This window comes from Nematolebias whitei, chromosome 14 (assembly GCF_014905685.2).
Source record: "Nematolebias whitei isolate Nwh7 chromosome 14, NemWhi1, whole genome shotgun sequence".
In the NCBI taxonomy this organism is placed as follows: Eukaryota; Metazoa; Chordata; class Actinopteri; order Cyprinodontiformes; family Rivulidae; genus Nematolebias; species Nematolebias whitei.
In genome coordinates this window covers 29,138,524-29,155,516 of record NC_056511.1, presented here as the reverse complement: position 1 = coordinate 29,155,516, position 16,993 = coordinate 29,138,524, and the positions used below count along the sequence as shown (strand labels likewise).

General features: G+C 42.8%; 1 protein-coding gene across 1 annotated transcript in view; it reads left to right on the top strand.

Annotated features, from left to right (window-relative positions):
* The window catches only part of robo4 (roundabout, axon guidance receptor, homolog 4 (Drosophila)), a 187,736-nt gene that overhangs the window by 4,121 nt on the left and 166,622 nt on the right, over positions 1–16,993 (top strand). The window contains exons 3-4 of the mRNA XM_037687651.1: positions 11,201–11,321; positions 11,493–11,631. Of these exons, the coding sequence (XP_037543579.1) occupies positions 11,201–11,321; positions 11,493–11,631 (260 nt within the window). The remainder of the gene's footprint in view (positions 1–11,200; positions 11,322–11,492; positions 11,632–16,993) is intronic.

Sequence of the window (16,993 nt, the reverse complement as noted above, 5' to 3'; positions counted from 1 at the left end):
CACCCAGCACACACACTTTTTGCCCCACTCCCCTCAGGAAGGAGGTTAAGGAGCATTAAGTGTAGAACCACTAGACTGAGGAACAGCTTCTACCCTGAGGCTGTTAGACTCATGAATCTGTAACTAGAATAATCACTGTGAAAAACCACATCATGTTGCTGCTGATCTGTTTCATGTTGCTGCTGATCTGTTTCAATGTTGATGTGTTCATGCGTGCACATCTGCTCACAGACTCATGTTCATGTTTGTGCTGATGTTCAATGTTTTATGTTATGAGTGCTTAGTGTATATTTAGTTGATGTTTTTCTTAGTTCATATCTTTGATGTTATTACTGTTTTTCTTATAAATTTACATTTTATTGTGGGATGTAACTGGGACCTTGTGTACATAATTTCGCTCCACCACATGTACCACATGAGGTGCGAATGACAATAAAGAAACTCTGACTCTGACTCTGATGTGTCACATGTGGTGGAACCAAATTGTGTACACAAGGTCCCAGTTACATTGCATGGCATTGGTGGCCTCATCTATATGAAAATCATGAAAATTAATCTTTGGTAGATCAAAGATTAATTTTCAGCCACCACAGTGTTTAATAGTGACCTTTCTTACACCTATATAGAAGTCAGTACCGCACTTATTTATCATTCACACAACCAGCACGGACAGACAGACGGAGGATATTGTAACGAACCACCTAACGGTCGGACCAAAATCACCACACAAAAAGTCAAAATTAAATTATATTTATTTTCAAGGTGAAGTATAGCAGATTGGACCGGTTCTGGTTTTGGGTTCTGGTTCGGGTTCTGGTTCCGTATCAGGAACGAGTCTATGAGACAAGAGATCGGTTAGTGGTCGTGCAGGAGATGATGGAGTGCAAAAGTCAGAATGAGGAGGACCACTAACCATCTCAGATGAGCTTGAAGGTTCTGGAGACTGACGAGGTCCAAACTGATCCGGATTGCTGCAGGAGAGGCTGAGTCTGGTGAGGGGCTGCAACCGGCTGCAGCAACAGGTGGGTGGTGAGTCCGTTGAGCGAAGAGACGTGGTCACACAAGCCAGGGTCCAAAACTGGAGAGCAGAAGACAGGAGGTACCGGAGGAGAAGACGAAGAGGCGTTGTCGTGCAGGCGAAGGTCAGAACCGAAAGCAGAAGATGTAATAATCCAAAGGGTCGAGCGAGAGACGATGTCCAGGTGAGTCGTGGGTCCATGAGCCGGGAGGTCAAGCCAAGAGGGGAAAACAAGAACCAGGAGCAGGACAGGAACAAGGTGACAGGTAAACTATAACAAGGGGACACAAAGGCTATGGGGAAACAAGGCAGGATCATAAACGCGAGGTATTTACTTGCAGTGAACTGTTTTCAACTACCGGGCACCGAAGAGGAGAAAGAGTGCAGCTTTTAAAGGGTGAGAGAGACCTGTGTAGCCAGTTGAGTTCAATCAGCTGATGCTGGCTGCAGTGAAAACAAAACTAAACAACTGTGACATCACCCTCAACCAGCATGCAAAGAAGACAAACTAAAACTCACACACACACAAAACATTACCAGAGCGGACAGAATAAATGAAACTCACAGAAAAGTTCTATAGCAAACTTTAAAGAGTGATCAGGGTGACAGAAAATATAACCTATGGAACGTGATTCGTGACAGATATTTCCAGTTCCCCCACTTAGCTCTATGAAAGGGGACATATTCACTCTGAGATAATAAACTTTACCTTGAAACTTGAACCATTGTGGAGAAGAAGGAACAAGAAAAATCATCATAGAAAGATAAACTCTTGAGCTACAGGTATCACGGTCAAATTGAGGAAGTGGCTGTTATCAAGATGCCCTATCAGCACAGAGGCACAGTGCTGTAACAGTGTACATGAATATCCATGCCACGTACAAATTCGAGGTCAAAATGGGAGACTCCATCATGTGTAACATGGTTATTGTTATTAAATGACCCCAATTGGCAGACCAAAAACACGAGGACAACAGGGATACAAAAGTGATAGTTTATTTACAGTGTGGATGTGATCTTGGCTGTGTAAGGAAAAGAAGAAGACGAGATGAGTGTCTTGATATGGATGGTCTTTGAATAACTGAGATGATTTAATGGTGGTTTGTCTTACGGTCGAATGTGGTTGCAGATGGTGTTGGAGTGGTGTGAACAGAGAGTTCAGAATCCAGAGATGGCAGGGAATCCAGCGGGTGAGTATTGATCGATGATGCAGTCTTGGTTGAAGGATCCAGAATGTAGTTTCTTAACATGGGTTCGGTGTGCAGGATTGGCAACCAGACACAGCCACGAGGAGACCAGACAGGCAGGATGAACGGGAACTGAACAGACGGGCAGAAAGGCAACAGGTTAGTATAACACTTGAACACACTTAGGTTTGGCTGGCTGTCACAATATTACCAAAGGCAATAAATGTTTGAGCGTCGGCTGAACGTCTGGTTGTGGCTTAAGTACCATACCATACCAATTTATTTATAGAGCACTTAAAACAGCAACAAGGCCAACCAAAGTGCTGGACAAAAGAAAACAAACATGCACAGTGGACAGGAAAACAAAATAAAAATACAGATACAAATAGCAGCAGAAGCTAACTAAAATGGCCAACAGTGTAGAGTACAGACAGGACCAAAACAAATCACACCGTGTTAAAGGCAAGAGAACAGAAGTGGGTCTTCAAGCGAGACTTAAAGACTGAGAGTGTGGGAGCCTGCCGGACACTCAGTGGCAACTCATTCCACAGTCGTGGACCTGCAACAGAGAAAGCCCTGTCACCTCTGAGCTTACGACGGGTTTCTGGGATTGAGAGAAGCATCTGGTCTGCTGACCTCAGAGAGCGCGGTGGGACATATGGCTGCAGAAGATCAGTGAGATAGGATGGAGCGGAACTGTTCAGTGATTTAAAAACATACATGAGAATTTTGAATTGGATCCGAAGGTGAATGGGTAGCCAGTGCAGGGAGGCCAAAACTGGCGTGATGTGCTCTCTATAGCCTGTACCAGTTAAAAATCGGGCTGCAGCATTTTGGACCAGTTGAAGACGTGAAATGGAGGACTGACTGATTCCAAACAGAAGTGAATTGCAGTAATCAAGCCTAGATGTTATAAAGGCGTGGATCACTGTCTCAAGGTTCTTTTTGGAGAGTATAGGCTTCAGCTTAGACAGCCGTCTCAGCTGAAAAAAACTAGATTTGACCATCATGTTTACGTGACTGTTGAGTTTTAAGGACGGGTCCATTATCACCCCCAGATTAGTGACCTTTTGTTTCTCTAGCGGGGCTAGAGAGAAAAGGTCAATGTCATGGTTCATGAGTGAGCCACTGGGATGGAACAGCATGACTTCAGACTTCTTCTCATTGAAGCTTAAGAAGTTTAAAGCCATCCAGTCCCGGATGTCAGCCAGGCAGTCAAGAAGAGGCTGAATAGAGCGTGTGCCTCTGTGCCTCAGGGGGAAGTAAATTTGGCAATCATCGGCATAAAAGTGAAAGGGTATGTTGTGTTTGCGGAAAATAGCACCTAGTGGCAGCAGGTATAAAGAAAAGAGAAGGGGACCGAGGATGGACCCCTGCGGTACCCCCCACTGGAGCGCTGTCGATGCCGAAGTAAAATCTTTGATATTGACACAGAAGGTTCTGTCAGAGAGGTAGGACCCAAACCATTTAAGGGCTGACCCTGTGATGCCCACCCACTGCTCCAGTCTAGAAATGAGGATCTTGTGGCCGATGGTGTCAAAAGCAGATGTAAGGTCCAACAGAACAAGCAGCACAGAATCACCTGCATCTGTGGATATGAAAATGTCATTAAAAACCTTCAGTAGAGCAGTTTCAGTGCTATGGAGAGATTTGAAGCCAGATTGGAATAACTCTAGGATAGCGTGATCCCCCAAAAACTGTTTCAACTGATACTCAACAATTTTTTCCAGTGGTTTAGAGGTGAATGGGAGTCTGGAGACAGGCCGGAAGTTGGACATGACTGAGGGGTCAAGGTTAGGTTTTTTCAGGAGGGGCTGGACAGCAGCATGTTTAAAAGTCTTTGGCACCACACCTGAGGATAAACTGCTATTCAGAATAGCGAGAATAAAAGGACCCAGGGTAGGAAAAACTTCCTTTAGTAGTCGAGGGGGGACCACATCAAAGGGGGAACCAGATGGCTTCATGCTGCACATTACCTGCTCCAGAGAAGACAGAGAGATGGGCTCAAAGTGGTCAAACACAGCCACACACTGAGATGGGATGGACAGATCATGAGCTGGTGGAGAAATGAGTGCCCGTGGGTTTGCCACTTTTTCTAAAAAGAAATGGAGGAAGTTTTCACACAGCTCAGTTGAGGCTTCCAGAGGTGAAGGCTCACTGAGGTGTAGAACTGAGTTCAGGGTGGAGAAAAGAACTTGGGGGCTGTGGGAGTTGGAGACAATTAAATCAGAGAAGAATTTACATTTGGCAGCTTTAACGGTTTTCTGATAGTGACGCCAACTCTCCCTTAACATTTGAAAAGAAACCTGCAGCCTGTCCTTCCTCCACCTTCGTTCAGCTCTGCGAAACTGCTGCCTAACGGCTCGAGTGATGTCATTCAGCCAAGGCAGTTATTTAAGTTTTGTTTTTCTGGTTTTAAGGGGAGCAACACGGTCCAGAACATTTAAACAGGCAGAGTTGAACTGAGAGGTTAGCTCCTCAGTGGTAGGAGACACCAAGAGCTGTTCGATCCTCTCAGAGTTAAAACCTTCATTAAAACGAGCAGCAGTGAAATGGTTAATGGAACGCGTACGTGCAGGAACGCACGTCTTAGCAGTAGGACGGGGGGTGAGGTCAAACAATACAGGCATGTGATCTGAAAAAACATTGTCACCGATTTTCAAATTAGAAACAGAGACATTGCGTGTTAAAACGAGGTCCAGCGTGTGACCGTGTTCTTGGGTGGGACTGTTTACCTGCTGAGTTAAGTTAAAAGAGTCCAATAAATCTAGAAAGTCCTTCACTAAGGGCTTCTCCTGACAACACACATGCAAATTAAAGTCACCAATAAACAAAAAGTGAGTGTATCTCTGTGTGATATCAGCCAAAAAGTCAGAGAATTCATTTATGAAGTCCTTAGAACGAGGGGGGCGGTAGACGAGCGCGCACAGAACCGTAGGAGAGTGTCCGAGTTCAAAGACGCTTAGCTCAAAGCTGGCGCGGGACACCGGGATGGACAACTGTTTACAGGCCAAGTTTGCTTTAAAAACTGTTAATAATCCCCCCCCCCCCGCGCCGACCTGATGGCCGCGGGGCATTGAAACACAGACAGTCCGGGGGTAGTAATTCCACCAAGGCGCTGGACTCACCATCAGAAATCCAAGATTCCATGACGAACAGAAAATCCAACTCCTCATCTTTAAAAAAGTCATTGAGGACAAACGTCTTGTTGGAAACAGACCTTGCGTTGATTAAACACATCCTGATAGGGTCCAACGCAGGCACAGCCGTGGAGGGAGAAGCGCACGGCAGCGGGCGCAGGTTATGAAGAACAGCTCCTCCAGGTCTGCTGGTGCGGTGCACAGGTAAACAACTCCAGGTGTTTACATGGACTGAGCGCGCGGACAGCTGGCCAGCAGCCGGGCCCCGGGAGCACCACGGGTCAGAGAGGAGATGATCAGATCCAGAGCGAGTCCTGATAGAATAATCCACACTTTGCCTCAGTTTCACCAAAATCCCTGCACGCTTCCCACGACGTCTGCGACGTTTCCTCCATGGAGAAAGGCCAGGGTCACGCAGAAGGAACGCAGGAATCTCAGACAGGACTGGTGGAGGAGAGTGCTGGCCGCTGTACAAAAACTCCGCAGGCATTCCAGCAAATGTACGGAGCTCCAAAAGTGCCCGACAATCATATTGAAAATATGACTCGGCACACTGCACTAACCAATGTAAAAATAACAAAAATACAATACAAGCAGAGAGCGAGAGACGAGCAGCCCTACACACCGGCGCCATCTTGGAAAAAAAAAAAAAAAGTAGAGCAGGAGATGGAGGTGCAGGTCTTGGTAGCAGGTGCAGCTAATCAGCCAATTAGTTGGAGAGAGTGAGAAGGTTAAAGGAGAAGGCAGAGAATCCCACAATGTGTACTGCAGAATCCCATGGCTACAGTACTATGGATGTGTAAGATACTCAGACTGATGAGCAATTGTACCCTAACAAGGTTTATAGCAAGTTTGGAAATCAGGGAATACCTGGAAAGTGAATTTCACATCTTCCAGACAGGGAGAGCTCATGCAATTTGAGAAATACCTACCATACCACCTACCATGGACCTACCATTCTATGTTCGTCTGTCTCTCCTTCCTGTCCTCTCAACCAGCCGGTCAAAGCAGATGGCCGCTTGTCCTGAGCCTGGTTCTGCTGGAGGTGTCTTCCTTTTCAAAGGGAGTTTTTCCTTTACACTGTTGCCACTGTGCTTGCTCAGGATGGGAGACTGCAACAAAGCTAAGATTCAACTTGTCTGCTGGATTCCTTAGATAGAATACTTTATTAATTGGGTTTTATGTATGTGAATGTTCCTGTAAAGTGCCCTGAGACAACTTTGTTGTGAATTGGCGCTATATAAATAAACTGAACTGAATTGAAATATACAAAAAAATCAGGCACAACTCAATGAATTTGAGCACTGGTCTGCTGAATGAAAGATGATCTTTCTGAGATTTTGACATGCACGTGTATTAATACCAGTATTCTAGTATCATTGAATTCATATTGTGATTCTACAGTGTACATCATACATGTATCCTTACTGTTTGGATATGGATCTTTTTAATACGTCATGTTCTACAATAGAATTATTAGGAATAATTGTTGTACCATAGGCGAAAGTATATTTACTGTCGTATCTAGTTGTGACTCCAGTTTCCCCTACGTCACTTGCCTGAATGTCTCACCAACGTCACAGACATGAAGAGTTATGAAGTCATAATCAGCAGCAGCTATCAATCAATTTTTGGAGTGAGATAACATACATTTTCAAGAACCTAATAAACAATAATTTCACAGAATTTATCTTTTTTCTTTATCTTGCTGCAGTCCCAGCTGAATGCATGCAGCTCAAAAACTTCACTTTGTTTTCTGTAACTACAGACAGGATCATGAAATCTGATCCACATCAAAAGCATCATGCTGGGAACATCTGAATAAGACCGTTTGAACCCTTTAACTTTATTCATGTTCCTCAGTGGAAAATCAACCTCCTGATTTAACTGATTAAAATACTAGTTTTAAACATTTTTAGGTCAGTCTTTTAGAGCTGTCTCAGCCTGAAATAAAAATAATTACTGTACTTTAAATTATTTTTTAAATTTTAATGCTTTAAGTTTTTTTTTTTTGGTTTAAAAACTCTTCATTACAGTTGTTTTTTTTTTTTGTTTTTTTTTTTAGCTGCTACAATCTCCTGTGTCCGTCTGGATGTAGCAGAGCTGTTTGCTGTGGGGTGGGGATTTGGTAGGTGGGGCGCTTGGTTCTGTTGACAGGGTGGGGAAACCTCCTTGGATAATGGTAGGAGCAACACTGGACTATGTCCTCCACCTAAAACACTAAGGTCTGAGCATTTTGTGTGACTGAAACACCTCTTAGAGTTTCAGGATTTACCATACTTTCCAGACTATAAGCTGCTACATTTTTCACACACTTTGAACCCAGAGGCTTATTCAATGCTGTGGCTAATATGGATATTTTGGGGGGACAGGCTAACAGCTTCCTGTCACCAAAACATTTAGCCTCGTCACATCTGGGTTCTCACGTAGCGTCCCCCCCCCCCCCAATGATTCAATGAGACTACCTGTATAAATAAAAGTAAAAAATATATCTGACCGTTGAAATTAAGGAGACAGGTTACAGTGGAGGTGGATGGGGGGAATCTTGTTCCTGTTCACCCCCTCCTTGTTCTCTCCTCCCAGAGCCCTATAAAGAGAGAGTTGCGACACTCCAATAGACTCCCATAGAAAGAATGGAATGCGGAAGTCACGTGGGTCATGCAGCGGTAAATAGTTCCAAACAGACCCACAAATGGGTCCAGCATTGAGCGTAGTTCATTCTCCGTTTTCTCCTGTAAGGTGATGAAAATACGACACTTTTTTGCCATTGTGAAGTGTTAGCTGATTGTTCTGTAACACAGTTTATCAACATTAATACTTCCATGTCGCCATTTGTAGTTAATGAAACATGTTAACTTGCTAGTTGTATTTTAACTACAGCTAACTCTGCCATCATGACGGTTTAAACGGGCCTATTTCTGTCTAATTCAGCGTTTTAAAATACCCATTACAGCCTAAATTTTGAAAGTTGTCAATTTTTTTAATGGTAATTCCATTTACTGAACTCAACTAGAAAATGTTTAGCCTTTTTTTTCTGAGAGATTGACGTGGTTAATTTAATTAAAGTTATAGATCCTTTGTCAAAGACTGCAGCATAAATTGTGACATTATCATTAAAGAAAAAGTGATTGTGGAGGTGAGTAATTTTTTTAAAATGTTTTCCAGGTAAACCACAGGAGAATGACCAGTGAACTGAATGTTGCATTCATAGTATCACAAAGCTAACAAGATCTCATTTTCTGTCTTCCCAAAACAATAACAGCTTAATCAGTATGTTTGAATAAAATTACTTTAACATCGTAACCTTCACAAAGTTGGTATTTACTGCAGGACTGTTAATTTACATTTGATTTATATTATTGGTTTAGTGTATGGTAACCATGGATCAAGTTGAGATGACACTCTTTCAAGACAGAACAAGAAATAAGAATTATTACCAAAAATATATCCGCATCAATAAACTGTAGAACAGTAACAAAAAACGTATTAAACTATCACAGGTACATTGAGATGGAGCTGGGAAGTTATTCTTCATGCCAATTGTCTTCATCTGATCTTTTGTAAAAATATGTCCGAATTTTGTCAAACTGGTTGAAAACAACAAAGTCCATGCTCAATAATCCAGGTATACAATCCAACATTTTTCAGTCAGGTCATCTGGACAGTTTCTTTTTTTTTGTGCTGAAACGTTTCAGCACAAAAAAAAGAAACTGTCCAGATGACCTGACTGAAAAATGTTGGGTTTCTTTCTTTCTGTCTTTTACATTGTTAACAATTTTCTTCACAGGACTGTGTTAATTTTTTTGTCTGTGAAGTTCTTCTATTCTGCTTATGTAATTTTTTTGGTGTTCTAATTGTTCCCTCAGGTTTTTCATCTGTTCCTTGATTGCATTGCTTATTGATCCATCCTCCTGGCCCTGTTGATCCAGGCTCATCAGTTCCTGACATGTCCCTGTCCTCTGAGGCTACATTTTCATCTTTCCCTTATGTCACTCGCCTCTTTTCTGTTTCTTCCTTCTTCAATTTCTGAAATTAAAATGGCACTGTTAGCATGAAGATTATTGTGCAGAGAACATCAGAAATGGCTTTATATATTATATATATTTTTTTTTTACGTGTGTAACGTTATAAAACACTGACATGGCTATATTGATCATTGTCTTGCACAGACTTTTTTCTAACAAATATGTGTTTGCAGTCTCGTTTCCATCTAAAACTTAACGATAAATGCATCTGCCGCGTCTAAAAATGCTTTGATAAAAAGCATATTCAGTGAAATAATCATTAATCAGTTAAGTAATCAGTTCATTATTGCCCAATAATTACTGAATGATGCCAGGTAAAGTAAGAAAAGTCGATTTTTGTGTTATGTCGCGCCAGTAGCCGCTCACACTGACTGACAGCGATGAGCTGTTTGGAATCATTGACAGCTGCATGAACCACGTGGCCGCGTATCGGCGAGTTCAAAGAGTGTCGCAACTCTCTCTCTCTTTGGCGCTGTCTCCTCCCCTCCATGTTGTGCCCCCAGGGAGGAAGATGTAGATGGCGATAAATGACTTCCTGATACATTACTGTATTTTAAATTTTTTAACCAGCCGTGTTACAGGCACTGTTCAGACAAACAAAACATTTACTGTACGTATTTGTGTATGTTACTGGTATGTACTGTAGCATTCTGTGGTTCATGGTGGTTGACTGCTGGTCACTTGGCCTCAGGGAGGAATTATGTGTAAAATTTATGTTCAGTGTTGATCATTTTAGTTAGCTGTTTAGCATAGTTCTTTTAGTGATTAGTCTGTTCCTGTTAGCCTAGTTTGTGTTCATTATGTGTTCGTTTGTGTTAGGCCATTCTGTAGAGTAACCATGAGTGGGGGAGGTAGACCTGTGGTGTTCAGAGTCAGAGAGGTTTTATTGTCATTTCAGCTACGTACCATACTGAAACGAAACATCGTTCCTCCAGGATCACGGTGCAACATAGAACATAAATTGCAAAAAAATACAACACAGTGTAGATACACAAGAGTACAATAAAGACAAACAGACCTATAATAAATACAAAAATACATCTCATCTAATCTAAGCATTTCAATCTAAACAAGTAATTAAGAGACAACACCAGGGACACGTGTTCATTAGTACATGTGTAGGTGGTGCATGAGGTAGAACGTTCTGATATGAGGTTAGCAGTGTAAAGTTTTTTTCTATTTTTATAGCAGCAGAGATAAAAACTGAGTAAGGAGCAAAAATGCAAAAGCTTGTGCAGTTTGCAATAAATGTACAAAAATGAATACAGTTCAGTAATGCAGAAGCGGAGATATTCAGAGAGGCAGGTGCTAAAAAGTACAGCTCTGTCACTCTGTCTGTGTGTTGAACGGTAAGATAAAGTCTATAAAACACCATTTGGTGGTTGATTCTTGATCTACAGCAAGAGATACACATCTCTTTCAGTAGCGGTGTGCTGCCATGCTACAGTATTTAATTAAAAGTATAAAAAATCTTTCTGTATAACTATCTCATGTTACAACATGGACAGCCACAGCTTATAGACAAATGAGGCCTATATTTGTACATTTCTTTTTAAATTTAATGGGCTTGGCTTATATTCAGGTGCACTCAGTAGTCAGGAAATTACAGTACTCAGGGAATTTTGTTTTCATGAAATGGTGTCTGAGCTGTACAAATGTCAAAAATAAATAATGGCCCACAAATTTGGAGTGGGTGCATCTGTAAAAGAAGTAAAAAGTGCAGTTGATTTCACTTTGCTTCTAACATGTGGAGCAATAACTGTGAATGACTTGTGTGACAGTAACACTGATTGTCGTATACCTGCTGTTTGCACTGTGCTTTTGTCGTAGGAGCTGGGTGGGAAGCTGATCATCGCTCCTGCAGAGAAGAACCACTCTGGCTCCTATATCTGTGTGGCCCAAAACAGTGTAGGTGTGCAAGAAAGCAGAGCAGCTCGCCTCTCTGTGCTGGGTGAGACAACAATAAGAACAACTTGTTCTTCACAATTCTACTGTAATATTGATCCTGTTTTAATCCCTCTTTCACCTGTATGGTACACCCCCACAACAGAACAGGAGACCTTCCTAACCAAATGAACTCATCATCCAGTGCTTCACCAAGCCTCTCTTCTCTTTTACTCAGCAAAGCCTGTGTTGGTGCTGAAGCCAGAAAATGTGTCAGTAAGAATAGGCGAATCCACTCAGTTCTACTGCCAAGCTAAAGGAGAGCCCCCACCTGCTGTAGAGTGGAGCAGAGAGCAGGGACCACTCCCCAATGGCAGGTAGAGTACATTACTGACCAATGTTGATTTACAACTTATGTCAGCTCTAAGGCCCTATTTACACGGACACGATGGGGGGAAACGAAGGTTTTTTTGTATGTTAATTAGAGGAAAAGATTTGCGTTGACACGGTCGCATTTTGGGTTTACATGCATCCGGAAGATTCTCCCCCGCCCTCCCGAATCCGCTGTAGTTACCATGCCGGGTCATTAGATGGCGCTGTGAATTTTGTACCTTCACCTAATGCGCATGCGTGCTGCCTCGGCACGTTGTTTTCCTCTGTGCTAACCAGCTAACAACAACATAATGTAACAACAAGTTAAAGCTGGATTTTGGATAAGAGTCGACAGATATGATCCCAAGCGGGACCGCTTCTTCTAACAGCTCCACACCGGTCACTGGGTGGACCAGAACTGAGTCAATGTCGGACTTTACTCCGTGATCATCAGTAGCTGTTTTACAGCAGGTAAATCAAATGTTCTTAATAATGTTAGCTTGTGTTTACTTTGGTTACAAAACAACCAACTGAGTTTTTATTTTTTTCTGAAAGAATAATAACTTTTATTTATAATGCACTTTACATTCACAGTGAATCTCAAAGTGCTACAAAGAGTGAACATCAGATAGCAGCAGGATAAAAGCAACCATAAAAGCAACCGAGAGCAAAACAACCAGGAGGATAACGCCTCAGAATGAACACATCAAAAAACAACTTAAAATGCACAAAAATGCAGATAAAATACTCATTTTGAAAGAAGAAGAAGCTGTCCTCCCACCAGGCAAACCGGTTCTGAATGAGGCTCGGCCCAGATGCAGGGCAGGAGGACGTTGAAGAGAGATGTTGGATGAACTATTTATTTTAAATTTCCCTCATTTCTTTCATTCAATCCATTCAAGTTTAGTTAACGTGTTTTAATAGTATGTTCAGTATAATTATCAGTGTTTGTGTGACATTGTGGTGTTGAATAAATAAATAAATAAATAAACCTGATGTTTTCATTTTGGCAACACGGTGGCGCAACTGGTAGAGCTGCTGCCTCTCAGCGAGCAGGTCCTTGGTTCAAACCCCAGTCCAGGGGCCTTTCTGGGTAGAGTTTGCATGTTCTCTCCGTGCATGCATGGGTTTTCTCCGGGTGCTCCGGTTTCCTCCCACAGACCAAAAACATGCATGTTAGGCTGATTGGTAACTCTAAATTGTCCCTAGGTGTGAGTGAGGGAGTGAATGATTGTTTGTCTCGTTTGTCTCTATGTGGCCCTGTGATGGACTTGTGACCCATCCAGGGTGTACTCCGCCCCTCGCACAGTGATTGCTGGACATGGGCACCGGCGACCCCCGTGACCCAAAATGGAATAAGCGGGTAAAGAAAATGGATGGGATGGATGTTTTCATTTTCAACTTTAGTGTTCACGCTATATGTTTAGCATCATTTTAAATTTGAATCACATAATGTCCAGATAGCTTCATTTAGCTCAGAGCTTCATTATATCTCGCACTAACATAAATAGTGTTTATTATTATTAAACTGTTGTTATTTAGCACATTTATGTTATAGTGCAGCGCGACGTGTGCCTCGTTCTATAAACAGCGACATTAGAACTGGATCAGATTGTTTCTCTTCCAACACAGATGTTGGTCACAGCACCTGGAATCTGACGTAGATTAACTACGAGATTAAAATATATTCCATCAGTCGAGGTTCTGAAAGCACTATCCGCCGCCATGTTGATAGAAATATAGCGTCTATCCGCGCGTGCGTGTGCGCATGTGGTTTAACACAAAGCCTCAGCGGGAGATGTTTACATTATCAGCGGGAGCCAGCGAAAAACCTCCACTCTGGAAGGTGGGTTCAGAAACTTCCGGATTCAAAGAGGGGGGCCACTGGTGTCGTGTAAATGATCCGCAGAGAGAAAGCTGCGGATGCACTCAAAATACGCGCCGTGTAAACGGCCCCTAAGATTGCTGAAGCCCAGGGGTGGTCCTAGCCTGTTTGGTGCCCTAGGCTAACACCTCCTCCTGTGGCCCCCCTCCCCCAAGCTCCCATCATGCAGACACGTTCCGCTGTGACATATTAATATTACCATGTACCATCACAGACACACTCAAAATGTCTTTGAATATTTTATTTAAGAAAATATAAGAAAAAGAAACTACCGTGGAATAATACTAAATGGTAAATGAACTGTACTTATATAGTGCCTTTCTATCTTTTTGAGATACTCGAAGCGCTTTACGCTACAATCTGTGCCTCATTTACCCATTCATACAGCACTCTACTAGATCTCTACAAAGCTAATTGAACAAATCATTATAAAGAGACTAATCAGAGCTTTATCACATTCATACAACAATGGGACACACATCGGAGGCAATGAGTGGTTCAGTTTCTTGCCCAGGGACACTTCAGCATGTGACTGCTGGTGGATTCGAACCCCCAACTCTCGCATTGGAGGACGACTGCTCTAACCACTCAGCCACAGCCGCCCCACGGGCTCCTTCTTCAGCTTGACAGCCTCTCTAACCCAGGGTGTCTACCACCGTGTTCATAGATGACCACGGTGAGAAGCACCGACAACCTTGCGGCCACAGCTCAAGGCAGCTACCTCAACAAGCGAGGTGCAGAACATGGCCCACTCAGACTCAATGTCCCCCACCTCAGCTGGGATGCGGTTAAAGCTCTCCCGGAAGTGTGAGTTGAAGATCTCTCTGACGGGTTCTTCTTCCAGGCGTTCCCAGAAAACCCTCACTACACGTTTGGGTCTAACGGGTCTGTCTGGCATCTCCCCCCGCCATCTGATCCAACTCACTACCAGGTGGTGATCAGTTGACAGCTCAGCTTCTCTCTTTACCCGAGTGTCCAAAACAAACGGCCTCAAATCAGATGACACGACTTTGAAGTCAATTATCGGTCTACGACCTAGGGCGTCCTGGTGCCAAGTGCACTTATGGACACCCTTATGTTCGACCATGGTTTTTTCGATGGACAAACTATGACTAGCACAGAATTCCAACAATAGAACACCGCTCGGGTTCAAATCAGAGAGACTGTTCCTCCCTATCACGCCCCTCCAGGTCACACTGTCATTACCCACGTGGGCATTGAAGTCCCCTAGCAGAATAAAGGAGTCCCCAGCTGCCGCACCTTCTAGCCCCCTTGCCAAGGACTCCAAGAAGGCCGGATACTCTAAACAGTTTGTCGCATAGGCACAAACAATAGTCAGAGCCTGTCCCCCCCACCCGAAGGCGAAGGGAAGTCACCCTCTCATCTACCGGGGAAAACTCCAACACACAAGCACCAAGCCAGGGGGCTACAAGTAGACCAACACCAGCTCGACACCTCTCACCATGGGCAACTCCACAGTGGAATAAAGTCAACCCCTCTCAAGGAGATCAGTTCCAGAGCCCATGCTGTGTGTCGAGTTGAGCCCACTGTAGTGAACTAAGCCTCAGGTCAAAATCTGACCCTGAGGACCTTCATGGGACAGAAACTTTATTTCATTGATTTGAATCCAGAAATACAAATTAAGCTCATCCAGAGACTTTCTAAGTGTGTCCTGCACTAATCAATTGAAAGAACACTCTCTTTTTATATTATCATTACTATTTTACAATATCTTGATAATCAAAGTGTGTTGAGTTCAAATCATTTTAAATGTTGAAGTGAACTACTCATTTTAAATCAACTGTGAAACAGTATTAATGATTTTTAATCCTCATTCAAAGTAGAAATCAAGTTAATGTCTGTTACAGAGTAATTATGCATTTTTTGATCTTCTGTCTGAAATGAGAAGGAGTGATGTCGGTCAAAAGTCGGAGACAGTCGCAATCAAGTTTATTGGAACGAACTGTCATGTTTTTAAACCTATCAGACAGAAATAAGAAGCTGGCACCTGTGGTCTGTCATCTCGCCTAAACATTTCTCTGTCTGTTCCAAAAACATTTCTCTGTCTGTTCCAAAAACATCTCACTGTTTTTCTGACTTGTAGTAACCTCTTACATCACTAAAACCACACCCCTGTTGGTTCTTTCAACCAATCAGGAATTCTCAAATGAACCGGAAACAGAACTCTTTAAATGTCGACACTTCCTAGTTCCAGTCAGTTCAAAGTTCTGAGAGGAGTTCAAAGTTCTGAGAGCAGAACCGAACGAAAGTTCTGAAGTGCTGGAGTTAGTTGAGAGTTCTTCCGAGTCTCGTGGGGATTATGGAATCTTCCACATCTGAGTGGAACTCTGACGGGCTCACAGCTCATGTGAGTCCACCCGGGAGGTGAGCGTGCTGTTGAACGAAGTACCGTCACTACTCCGGACGTTTCTCAGCTATCCTACGGAGACGCTGAAATGGTAGCGTTGAAAGGGAACTCTACACCGAAGCTGAGGTATCTTCTGCAAGGTAAAGAGTCGATTTCCACTACCGAAGTGTACCGAGGGGAGCTGGGTCGAAAGGAGGGTGCCGTTCGTTATCAATACACTTTCCCTCATCCATTTTCTCTCCATTTAAACTCCTTCATTTTCCCATCTTTAAACTTCTATCTTGCCAGTAATTAATCCAGATATCTTCAGAAATGTCTGTTGTTTCAAAAGCTGCAAGTGAGATATCATGGCCGTATGATTTCTCATTGCAAAGCTCATTAATTAAGCTGTGTTAATAGTAATCAATCTGCCAATTAATGTAAATGTGCGATGTGTTTTTAAATCGTTTAAAATAAACGACCCACTGTTGTTGGTGAGTCAGAAATTTAAACACGTCTCTGTCCACATTTACTCCACAAAGCACGATATGACTTAGTCCAGAAAAATGAAAGAATCCGTTTAAATGAAGGATAATATCAGACGCATATTATCTCATTACATACTGGTGGCCTCGTACGGTTTCATGAATGGACTGTTATTCGTGTAATACTTGAATTTATCATGTTGGCATATCATGATCTTAACTGAAATTAGTTTAAAAGTGCAGATTTCTGTTCGACTGTAAAACGCAATGTTTTCAGCCGTGGTGTTAAGAGAGCTGAAGTTAAGTCAATGTGTTCATTTTAAAGCTGAATTTGTACATCTGTTGTGTAACTAAGCTGACATACTGTGGAAAAACGTTTGCTTCTGTTTAAACTTTAACAGAAAGGGGGTTCTGACCCAGTTCTGTTCGCTCGGTTCTGATTTTGAACGAGTTGTTTTAAATGGATGGAAAGCTGTTTTAAAGCTGAGCGCCGTCTCAGATCACTGTTAAGAGCTGTTCGTTACATTTGTAGCAGTAAAACTGTGCATTTTGAAAGTAAATGGACGAAAGTTGACCGGACTTTTTCAGGCTAAAGCTAAACACGATAGCTAGAATAACGAGCAGTGATTGGTCGAAAACCGCTGTTTGGG